Source organism: Myodes glareolus, chromosome 2, assembly GCF_982192425.1.
Source record: "Myodes glareolus chromosome 2, mMyoGla1.1, whole genome shotgun sequence".
Taxonomy (NCBI): domain Eukaryota; kingdom Metazoa; phylum Chordata; class Mammalia; order Rodentia; family Cricetidae; genus Myodes; species Myodes glareolus.
This window is the reverse complement of record NC_142027.1, coordinates 126,114,826-126,126,852: the sequence shown is the minus strand read 5'-3', so window position 1 is coordinate 126,126,852 and position 12,027 is coordinate 126,114,826. Positions and strand designations below refer to the sequence as shown.

Below are 12,027 nucleotides of genomic sequence, written 5' to 3'. Positions count from 1 at the left end.
TGACTTGTGGGTTTTGTCTGCATTCAGTCTATAATAGCTAAAGTCAAAACAAAATGCATTTCTATTTATAAGAACATGGTGTAAATAACTATGGATATACTAATATGCCTTGGAACTCTAGTAATAAAGAATAATTTAAGAAAAAAATCATCTGGGCAGTGGTGGCTCATGCCTTTAATCCAGCACTCGGGAGGCAGAGGCAGGCAGGTCTCTCTGAGTTTGAGGCCAGCCTGATCTACAAGAGCTAGTTTCAGAACAGGCTCCAAAGCTACAGAGAAACCCTATCTCAAAAAAATAAAACAAGAAAAAAATCATTGATATGTAAGGCTTAGTGAGCTGCCCACTTTAGAAAAAATAATAGGCTTATTTATAAAAGATGGTCCTCAGATATATATTTATATGAATATGGAAAGGATTTGTAAAATGTGGAAATAGGTTCACAGAGATTTGCAGAACAAGGGTTCAGAGACCTATAGCCAATACAGAAGGGAAGACAGGGCATGGTGAGCAAGAGAAATGAAGACATCTTTAGTTAAAGGGAGGAGCATCCAGAATCCAAGGAACACAGAGGTGAGACCCAGTGAGGTTGCCTTCAGCATTCTTAAACCACATTCTTTTTCCCTCATCGTCTTCCCAACTTTTGTGACATTAAAATCCTTTCTTTTCTTTCCTTCCTTCCTTTCTTTTTTTTTTTTTTTCAAGACAGGGTTTCTTTGTGTAGCCTTGGTTGTCCTAGAACTCACTTTGGAAACCAGGATGGCCTTGAACTCACTGAGATCTGCCTGTGTCTGCCTTCCAAATGCTGGGATTAAAGGTGTGCACTACCACCACCCAGTTTAAAATCCTTTTTTTTTTTATGATGGTAAACATCATAACAACCTTAAGTGTGGATTTTACCTCACCCAGATTAAAAAACAGTTCAGCTGTAATCTGAGTCAAGTCTATAAATCCTGTCTTCACCATTCTAGGAAAGTGAAGTGTTTGAGATTTGCCTTCATATGAAGTGAAATCACAAAAAGATTTTCTCATATTTAAAGACAATTTTTGCCTGTAGCTCTGATTAAACAAATAAGCCTTTTAAATGCCTGTATTACAGTCCATCCTTTCAATATGCCCATAACCTTCAAAGACCCAGATTCAAGGCTGGTGTTGGAGTGCTTCCAACACTGCAGAAGTGGTGACATCTTCTAGAATAACACACTAGATGGTGCAGGGCATGTGACTCCTCTCCCCACACACAGGGAAGGCATGATTGATATGATATGGGGAATTTTGAAACTGGATCTCAAAGCAGGGTGAAAGCTTTTTTTACTTCTTTTCTATTGATAGAAAAAAAAAAAACGGTTTTTCCCCTTTGAAAAAACACTTAACTGAGCTGTTCCCCACTCAATCATAATGACAAAATTCTATTTGAGAAGAAATCTGGAGAAACAGAAAGCCGTTTTCCTTTTCAAATAAAAGTCACTCTTTTATCTCCCCGTGATATCTTACACCTGTAGTCTCAGGACTCCAGAGGCTGAGTCAGAAAGATTACCTTGAGGTTGAGGCTGACCTGGGCTATGTAGTTGGAAGTCAGTCCCTTGGCTACATGTGTGAAACACTATATCAAAAACAAACAAAAGTAACACTTTGTTTTCATCAAGTACAGAATTGTATCCATTTGGGGTTACCTTTTATTTATTTTTTCAACTGAACTCCGAACAAGGGAGTTCAGTTTGACTAATGGGATGAGAAAAGATGTGAGGTCAGGCCCAAGGAGAGAGGGGTCTGCTCCTGGCCCCCCAAGGACAACATGACCCCTGGGCTTGAGAGCATCAATATCTGCAGCATCTGTTCCACACTGTAACTTCCCTTTTTTTTCTCTCAAGTCTGAAGACAAATCTAGAATCTGGAATTGGCTTTAGGAAACTAAGGAAAGTGCTGGGGTCTTGGCTGGCCTGAGGCGCCCAGAGAAGGCAGGGAGAAGGACATGGCCAGACTCTGTAGGGCATCAACACGTCAATTACTGCACTTCTTTCTCGTGATGCTGCAAGCACACGGCAGGATGACTTATGAGAAAGGCTGTCCTTTCTACAGTCAGAGCACAAAGTAATTCTGGTCAGCTTCATTTTGTTTTTAGAATAAGTCTTGCTAAGTAACCCAGGCTGGCCTTACACTTTCAGTCTCCTTGCTAAGCCTTCTGAAGAAAGCTGGCAATATGGCAAACACCACCATCAATACTTAGTGCTGGCTGCTGCTGCTTCCTCTTCAATATGTGGTTGTTTGTTTATTGTGTAGTGCTCGCTCATGTATGTGCAGATGGAGGTGCCTGTGCATCTGCATACAGGGTAGAAGAGGTGTTTAGTGTCCTCCTCTATGATTCTTGGTCTTTCCTTTGAATCAGGAAACCTAGAGCTTACATTCTCTGGGCTAGAAACCAGCAAACCCCAGTGAACCTCCTGATCTTGCCAGTTTGGATTATAGGCATGTACAAGATACCTGTTTTGTCTCTTGTCAGGTGAGTGCGAGAATCTGAACGCCAGGCTTCATGACTGTACAGCAAGCACTCCTTGTCCTGGAGATGTGGCTGATGTCTGTAATGCTGACTTCTTAACTCAAGATTCAAAGTTAGGCCTTCTTCCTTATGAGGTACAGCCTTTACCACACAGCTACAGAACTGAACGTACTCAATAAATACATTACATGGAACCCAAAGGCATATCTAATGTTAAGAGTTTTATTTAAAGACTCATCCCTTGAATATATTTTTGGGCAAGTCAGAACACTGAATCTTATGGAAATTTCCCTTATATAATAGGTAGTTGTTACTTGGAATAAAAATCCTTGAGATAGTGATAAATTCAGGAGCACCAGACAATTGATGTGGAAGAAAGCATGTCCTAAAATGCAGTTTCTGGTGACCGAAAGAATTAGCCCAAAGATACAAGAACCTGAATGTCCAAAGATACATGTGACAAGTTCAGATGAAACATGAAAACTAGAGTACTGAAATACTGACTATGGAAAACCCATCAACTAAATGGTAAGAACAGAGCCTCCTGCCTCCCTCGCAAGTGTATCCATAGGCCCTGGAGGCCCGGGAGGATCACAGCTGACAGTTTGCACAGCCTTTGCTTCACTGAGCCTCTCATTCTCAGGGCTGCAAGAGGCTTGGCTGTTGGCTTTATATCCCCCCTACTTATTCCTCTCCCTCATCCTCTTCTTCCTCTTCTGTTTCTTCCTCTTCTGTTTCTTCCTCCTCCTCTTCCTCTTCTTCTTCCTCCTCTTCCTTCTCTTCCTCTTCCTTTTCTTCCTCTTCCTTTTCTTCCTCTTCCTTCTCTTCCTCTTCCTTTTCTTCCTCTTCCTTCTCTTCCTCTTCCTTTTCTTCCTCTTCCTTCTCTTCCTCTTCCTTTTCTTCCTCTTCCTTCTCTTCCTCTTCCTTTTCTTCCTCTTCCTTCTCTTCCTCTTCCTTTTCTTCCTCTTCCTTCTCTTCTGGTCTGGCTTCCTCCACAGCCCTTTCTGGAACCTTCTCTAACTCTGAAGGCTGTATTTCAAGAGGAGTCTCTGACTTACTGTACGCAATCATGATGCATACAATTATAAAGAGTATTGTGAGTATCAAAATAGAAGAAAGAACTATCAGTTTTAAGTTAAGTATCAATTCTTTACCTTCATCTTCAGGGTTTTTATTCTCATCTTCTGAAGGGTTTTCATCTGATAGTTCAGGAGTGGGACCACTGTCCACACTGCCTCCAGTTCCTTTATGTGTGCAGTCAGGGGGTGCAAAGCCATATGAACAATGGCAGTGCCCTAAATCATTGCAAACTCCATGTTCACTACACAGTTCCCTACTGCAGGAAGGATCGGTGGAGAATGTGGTGTTGTCTTCACAGATGAAATTCTGACACACCTTATATGAGCCACAGCTGGTCAGGTTCTTCACATAGCCTTCATCACCAGAAGCGTCCATGCTCCAACACCAGTTCACTTTGTGAGGGACTTGGATCAGTGTATGATTGTGTTTGATTGGTGGTAAGAAGCGTAATTCTGTACATATAAGTTTCCCACACAGACTGTTTTGATCTGTACAAGTGACATACGTTCCTGGAGACTTAGAAGAAGGCCCACAATTTCCAAACCGGTTCCCTCTGCTGTTCAGGGCACTGTAGCATTCATCAGAGGCAGATTTTGCACCGAGCCCAAAGACACGTGAGCACTGAGAGCTAGGGTTCAAGCACTGACCCTCAAAGCAGAAGTAATCTTCATGACATACAGAGCCATCTTTCACTATCCTGTTCTCAGGACATATTGCAGAGGTCCCATTACAGTATTCTTCCAGGTCACAAATTCCATCAGCAGGACGACAAACCTGTCCCTTCTTTTTAAATTTACATTGAAAACAGCAAAGCCCATTATTACACTCTGCACCCTCCTTAAATTTACAGTTTTCATCACAGCATTGGTTACCGGCACAGCTATTACCACAGTCACACTCCTCTGACTCCTCCACCACACCGTTTCCACAACTGACTTCTCTGCGCTTGCGGCTTTGGTGCCAAGGCGTGTCAAGCAGGCAGGCCCCTCTGTGGTCATGGAGGAAATGGTAGAAGTCGTCAGAGCTGCAGTTGCTGAAGCCACTGTCCTTGGTGATATCCTTGTGCATGAGGCAGAAGTGCTTAGGGTCACAGGCGCAGGCTGGGTGGTCGTGCTGGATTCCCAGGTTGTGCCCCAGCTCGTGGGCCACAAGCGCCGCAAACAGCAGGACATCTTCATGATGGAAGGCCTCCACAGCCGCTGCAAACCCACCAGAACAGGCACCATCGAGAAACGCCTGGCCCTCGTTCTCTCCTGGGTGATGCCCGACGATCAAGTGTGCCACATCATGCCTGACACGGCCCAGGAGCTCCTCCTGTCTCCAGCGATTGAAATTCCTCAGTGTAGCCTGCAGGTCCACCGGGGCCTCTATCGGGTCCCCCTCTGTCCAGACTTCCATGCCCACCAGCACCACCTCTGTGTTTAGTCCCCTAGTGAAGCTGTTGGCCAGAGCAATGATGTCCACTACTGCCCGGACTGTCTCGGTGACGTTGCTGCCCCACATCTGGAACCGCTGGTGGTTGACCACAACAAACATCTCCACATACTTGGTGTGTGACCACAAGTCAGACAGCTCCCGCAGGTCATCGGGTTTCCTGCTCCTCTGTTGCTGGCTAGTGTCCCCTGGGCTGTCTTTGGGAGTGACACTGCAGGAGACTCGAGGCTGATGTACCACAGTGTACAGGATGTGTTCGAACCCTTTGGAGGAGAGCATAGGCTCGATGCTGTAGGATGTTTTCTCCTTGATCAGGATGCCCCTGAGGCCTGAGCAGATGTTGAGAGAGACAAAGGAGCCTGGCACCCCTTCCATGTAACCTTCATAGTGGCAGTCCTGTGAGAGGAGAGGCATTTCTTGCCCCAGGACGCCATTGTGGTAACTGTAGACTGGGAAGTTACTCACAGAGTGGTCTCCCTTTACCTCCAGGTGAAGCAGCTGCTGCCGGCCCTGCATCAACAGCATGTAGGACACCCTTCCTCCGGGATCTTCACTCCCCTTGACTGTCAGTCTCTTGGGGATGACCGTTTCATAGGAAGAGTAATCTACAGATCCTATGTCACAGAACGTACTTGGAAGAAAAATTAACAGCACCAGGAGCAACGTGGCCACCAGCCTGACACACAAATGTTCTGACATTTGCCCCAGCCTTAGTCTCTCCATCTGGGGAGCCCAAGTCTAAAGTGCTCCTGCAACCTTTATACAAAGCCACATAGGGTTTACTTGGAAGTGAAAGAGGAGGCTGAGTGTATCACTGTGACCCTGTCTACCATGGCTGTCCTGAATCGGTTGATGCTATGGGCCTGTGTATTAAGCAGCAGTGGTGGCAGCCACTCTCCCCGACACTGTGCCCCTGGTATTATCCCCCCAGCTATACTGGGTAGTTAAGTAGTGGTTACTTCCCACCTCTGTGAACTTAGCTTGCTAACTGGGTCTTGTCCTGGTGTCTCTGACCTCTGTGTCCTTTCAGATCGCTTCCATTATTGGTGGCTTCTTTCAAAATCAGCTCTAGTGCTCCATCGATCAGTTCCTTTGACAAGATAGAGAGATGTACCGTACAGACTGTGAACTCTATAGTGTGAGACTACCTTGAAAGAGGATATAACATCTCCACGGCTCACTCAGCAGGGCCATACGGAACTCCCCTCCCCCACGGCTCTCCCACCCTTCCTGTTGTCAGTTGCTCAGCTAACCCCAGATGTTCCAGATCAGGTATCCTGCAGATACCTTAGGTGCACACACTCTGTTATTTGTGTCCTGACCTCTAAAGCCCTTGTTCAATAGACAGGAGCATCCTAACACACTCCGAGAGGGGAGACCAGGCTGTTAGATCAGGCCAGTGAGCTGACTCCCTTAACTGTGTGAGAAGACAGTAGTCACCCTTCCTGTCTCTAGATTTGGCTTGTCAGAGGCTGTGGACGATGACATGGTACCCTCACCGTATGTGTGTTCCTGTCCACAGTGACTGGCATCTCTAAAGCGTCACCCTCCTGATAGTCACCTGACACATTGATCCTCTAGGGTTATGTGTGGATTGTATGTGTTCCTTTGTTTATGTGGCAGGGTTTTGCTGTGTAGCCCCAGCTATCCTGAAACTCTTAATCTTCCTCCTGGTCCTGACATTTAATGGGATTACCTGTATGAGCCTTTCAGAAGCCTCTATGCACAAGGGTTCCATGAACTCATGCAGGTGTGAATGCAGACATACAAATTAAGTTTTCACAAGATTTATTTGTGTATCCCTAGGGGATGCATTGCATTAATTCTGTATGTGTAAACAATGTACAATAATTAAAGTGGGGGAGTATTCCTAGTATTTCAAGTATTAATTGCCATTATATGTTGGGGATATCATGCTTCTCAACTAACTTTGAAGAGTATTACATTGTTTTAACAGTTTACCCACAGTGCTGCCAAAAACAAACTAAACCTAGAAGCAATTCTCTGTGTTTGTGAATCTTACTGAACTGTTTTCTACTCCCTTTCCTCCACCCAGCCTCAGGTGACCACCCAGCCTCAGGTGACCACCACCCAGCCTCAGGTGACCACCTAGCCTCAGGTTCATCTTCAGAAATACAGCCAATTGTGGAGTTGCTAGATCTTATAGATCCTATCCTTGTGTTTTGTGAGGACTCTACATAGAGTTTTCTGTAATGGCGGAGCTAGTCACATCCCCTTCACATTGCGTGAGTATTTGGTTTTGGTCTCCCGATTTGATTTCTAATGCCTCTATAACCACTGTGGTTGGGCACTGTTTCATACATTTGTTGGTGATTGAAGGTTTTGATGGATAGAATGTTTGTCTTTTGAGATATCTCAGGATGAATCACAGGTTAGCCTGGAAATAACCATTGTAGCCCAGGGTGTCTTCCAATTAGAAATCCCCCTGCTTCAGCCAGGGGTGGTGGCACATGCCTTTAATCCCAGCACTCAGGAGGCACAGTCTGGTGCATCCCTGTAAGTTGGAGCCAGTCTGGTCTACAGAGTATGTGAGTTCCAAGACAGCCAGGGCTACACAGAGAAACCCTGTCTTGAAAAGCAGCAAAAAGAAAAAGAAAAAAAAAGGCAGAAGGAAGGAAGGGAGGGAGGGAGGGAAGAAAAAAAGGAAGGAAGGAAGGAAGGAAGGAAGGAAGGAAGGAAGGAAGGAAGGAAGGAAGAAAGAAAGAAAGAAAGAAAGAAAGAAAGAAAGAAAAGGAAAAAATCCCCCTGGCCTCCTGCTTGTGCCTCAAGTGATGGGTTTCAGGCACTACAGTCTCTGGCCCATTACCATAAGCCCTAGCTCCTTTTTTTTACTCCTCCAGATCCTTCATAATGGAAATCAAATATATGTTTTGTATGTGCTCTGCAAACACTGCCTCAGAGCTACACACACAACTGTGTGTTCTCTGGAGAAGTGTTTCTTGGATTCCTTAGCCCATTGTAAAATTTGGATTAATTTGGTTCAGTGTTGTATGATCATCATATGTTTTCAAAATTTAAGCCCTTATCGGATGAATGGTTTACAGGCTATTTTTTTCAGGTTCCACAGTCTTTGTCTTGCCTCTGTAGTTTGATAGACACTTATTCTATTTTTACTTGCCCAAGTCTTTGGGAAGAATTTTTAGGAAAAAAATCATTGTCTAGAACAGTGGTTCTCAACCTTCCTAATGCTGTGACCCTCCCTAATACAGTTCCTCATGTTGTGGAACCATAAAATTATTTCATTGGTACTTCATAACTGTAATTTTGCTACTGTTATGAGTTGTAATTTAAATATACCTGATACTGAGGATATCTAATACGCAACCCCTGTGAAAGGACCATTTGACCTGGCTCCACACCAATGCCTTGAAGTGTTTCCCCCGTCCCGCTGCTCAGTGTTTCAGGGGTTTTATTGTTGTTTTGTTTTTGTTTTTAGAGACAGGGTTTCTCTGTAGCATTGGAATCTGTCCTGGAACTCACTCTGTAGACCAGGCTGGCCTCGAACTCACAGAGATCTGCCTGCCTCTGCCTCCCGAGTAGGATTAAAAGTGTGCATCACCAGTAGCCTGGCAGGTTTCAGGTTTTACATTTCAGCTTGCCCCTCTTTTTCTTCCATTCTCCCTCTCTTTCCTTTTCTTTCTTCACAGAAACTCCTGTATCCCAGACCGGCCTGGAATCCACTATGAGCTTGTAGTCTTTGTACCTCTGTCTTTCAAGTGTTAGGGTCATGGGTGTGCACCACCACAACCAGTTTATTCGGTGCCAGAGATCAAATCCTTGAGCTTCGTGCATGCATGCTAGGTGAGCACTGTGCCAATTGAGTCGCACATCAGGTTCTGTCTTGTCTTTTTGGCTCATTTTGAGTTGATTTCTGCATATATTTAGAAAGTATAATTCAGCATAATTTTCTCACATAAGTTTATCCAATTTTGCCAGCAGTGTTTATTGATGGGACTGTCTTTTCTGCTGGTTGTTCTTGGCACCTTTGTCAGATGTCATGCTGGTGGCCTGAAAGCAGTATTTTTACGACTGGTCAGCCTGCTGTTCTTTGTAATGTGCTTACCATAACAAAGCCTCAAAGATGGAATCTTGTGGATGTCATAACCGTGTGTGTTAACTTTGTGTGTGCTTCTCTCTCCATTTAATTTGTCTCTGAGTCTATTTTTATACTGGTTCCTTGCCTTTTTTTCTAAAAAAAAAAAAAACTGATTTGTTTATTGTCTATACAGTGTTCTGTATGCATGTATACCTTCAGGCCAGAAGAGGGCACCAGATCTCATTACATGGTGTGAGCCACCATGTGGTTGCTGGGAATTGAGCTCAGAACCTCTGGAAGAACAGTCAGTAACCTCTGAACCATCTCTCCAGCCTTTCCCCCCCCCCCTTGTTTTTGAAACCAGGTCTCTTGTAGCTCAGGATTATTTTTTCTTCACAACCTAAGAGCTGGAATCAGACACACATCACCACACCAAGTTTTCTTTGTTAGCTTTTCAACTAATTCTTTGACAGTTTTATGTATGAATATAATGTTCTGGTCACACTCACCCTCCACCCTCTTTCCTTCTTCCTACCCCACCAGTCCCCACCCTTCCTCCATCAGGCCCTCATCCTCAGCTCATGTCTTTCTGTTTTGTATTTGCTTTGTGACTCAGATCCACTAGGTTTAACCAGGGCCTATCATGTGAGCACGTGTGAAATGCTGTCCACTGGAACATAGGTAACTCACCAGTGGCTGCATCACTGAAGACAACGGCTTCCTCTCCTCCTAGAGCCATGAGCTTCTCTGAGTGGGGTGGACCACATAAGTACCTCCGCCATCTATACTTGAATGTTAACTAGCTCACACTTGGTCAAACTCTCTTTGGGTAACTGCAGCTAGTTTGAGTTCTGAGCACTTCAGCCATGTTATGGCCATCCATTTGGGCTTTTACATTCTTTCAGGCCCTTCTTCTGTGATATGCTAGGACCCTTGGAGGGAGGGATACCAGTATCCCATTAATCCTCAGTGCCTTGACAGTGTCTCTCACTAGACACCATGCTGCAGAGAGAAGCTGCTTTGATCAAGGTTGAGGACTGCACGAACCTATGAGTGTAAACAAATTTGCCAGACAGTTTAAACATGTCCATTTAACAAAAGGAAGTGTAGGAGGTGTCCTTAGGTCCTGTGACCTCCCCATCCAGTGGCTTTTGACCAGGTCCACATAACTGGCATGATCTTACTCATTCAGGGCATGCATCAGATCTAATCTGACATGAGCTGGTTACCCCCAAAGAGTGCTGCCGCTATTGTACCAGTGAGCTTGTTGAGCTGTTACTACACCGTGAAAGGTCTGAAGCTGGAGAGCAGACTGCTGATTTTTCTCTTTGTTTTAGTTACTATGATAAAACTCCATGATTGAGGCAACTTACAGAAGAAAGGGTTTATTTGTAGTTTGTAGTACTAGCGGAATACAGGCCATCACATGACAGCAGGGAAATGCTGCGGCAGGCACCCAGCACGGCAGCATAAAAAACTGAGGACTCACATCTCAAACTGCAAGCAGGAAAAAAAGAGAGGGAGCAAATTAGAAATGGCAGGAGTCTTTTAAAACATCAAAGCCAAGCTAGGTGGTGGCACACACCTTTAATCCTAGCTCTCAGGAGTCAGAGGCACAAGGATCTCTGTGAGTTTGAGACCAGCCTGGTCTACAGAGCAAGTTCCAGGACAGCCAGGACTGTTACACATAGAGACCCTGTCTATCTCAACAACAAAATAATAATAATAATAATAATAATAATAATAATAATAATAATAATAAAACATCAAACCCTGCCTCCAGTGGCATACTTTCTCCAGCAAGTCCAGCCATCAACTAGAATACAAGTGTTCAAACACCCAGACCACAGGGACATTTCATCCAAGACACAACAGTCCTGCAGCTGCCTGCAGAGCAGCTTAGAACTGTAGTTAGAAGGGAAGTCTCTAGCTAAATTGGAGCATGGTTTCTCTCTATCATGAAAGCAAGACGTGTGGTGTCTTCTGTTATAGGGTCTTACTCTCGGATCCTGGTGGTAACCCATAGCAATGGCATGACCTGTATGGTTTGGGGTCTCTGGGAACTTCGTAGCCAGCATTCCTAAAGGGAAGTTGTTTTCTATTGTAGAATTCAACAATTCTACAACCCAGAGCTTCCTGCATGCTAGGTAACTCATTCTGTCAACTGAGCTACGTTCCTAGTCTGCTACTTTGATTACTATGGCAATTGAATAATGTACTTTTCTGTTGTCGTTTTGGTTCAGTATTGGTTTTGGATATCCTATGTTTTTGCTTGTTTATTTGTGTGGGACACATTTTTCTTAGTGTGTGCCAATCTATATGAATTTTATAATTTTTTGTATTTTCAAAGGAAAGGTAATGACTTTTTTTTAGAAATTGCATTACATTTATAGATCATTTTTTTTAGATTTTAAAGTTTTATCTGGATGAGCATTTTGCCTGCATGTATATGTACACCACATTAGGACCCTCCGTCCTCAGGCCGTTCTGAGAGTGATGCCTCCTTTAGCACTCCGGACTGCTGGTGGCACAGGTGCAGAGCAAGCCTTCTCTTCAGTGTTTGTGAAACAAAGAGGGTGAAGTGGCCATGCGGTTGACACCAGAAGGATTCAGATGTGCAGAGAGAGAGAGGGCTGCAAGTCCCAGCTTTCGCCTGGCTTCTCACAGGCTGCTGCAGTGCTTGGGAGGCCTCAGGATGGGCCCAGTGGCAGGCTCACGGGCAGCAACAGTGACCCTCATTGCCTTTGGTCCTTTCCTCCCACCTAGGGTAAGTTATGAATCATAGAGGAGTGTGAGTACATAGGAGACCCACAGGGGTCCAGAGAACAGGGAAACAGTGCACCATGTGGGGCTCTGGCACAGCAATGAAAAACATTTAAGATAATTTGGGTTAAGGGGATGAAACATGGATCTGTGACTGCCTTGGGAAGTGAACAAGGATGGGATCAGAAGGTCAGAAAGG

The 12,027-nt window shown here is 44.6% G+C and overlaps 2 protein-coding genes across 8 annotated transcripts in view; one reads left to right on the top strand and one right to left on the bottom strand.

Moving 5' to 3' along the window:
• Window positions 1-12,027, top strand: part of Tmem116 (transmembrane protein 116) — a 92,148-nt gene that overhangs the window by 62,464 nt on the left and 17,657 nt on the right. For 6 of the 7 annotated variants that reach the window (XM_085679951.2, XM_085679959.2, XM_048447426.3 and 3 more), the window contains one exon: window positions 2,498-2,694. The exons of the other annotated variant lie outside the window; for it this stretch is intronic. Coding sequence is in view for 1 of the 6 variants with exons in the window: in XM_048447426.3 (XP_048303383.1) it covers window positions 2,498-2,501 (4 nt within the window). In the remaining 5 variants the exon portion in view is untranslated. Of the gene's footprint in view, window positions 1-2,497; window positions 2,695-12,027 lie in introns of those variants that run through there. 7 annotated transcript variants of the gene reach the window in all.
• Window positions 2,703-6,216, bottom strand: LOC125408812 (disintegrin and metalloproteinase domain-containing protein 1b-like). Its single transcript, XM_087903676.1, has one exon. It carries the CDS (start codon window positions 5,729-5,731, stop codon window positions 3,179-3,181), a length of 2,553 nt encoding a protein of 850 aa, XP_087759802.1. The 5' UTR covers window positions 5,732-6,216; the 3' UTR covers window positions 2,703-3,178.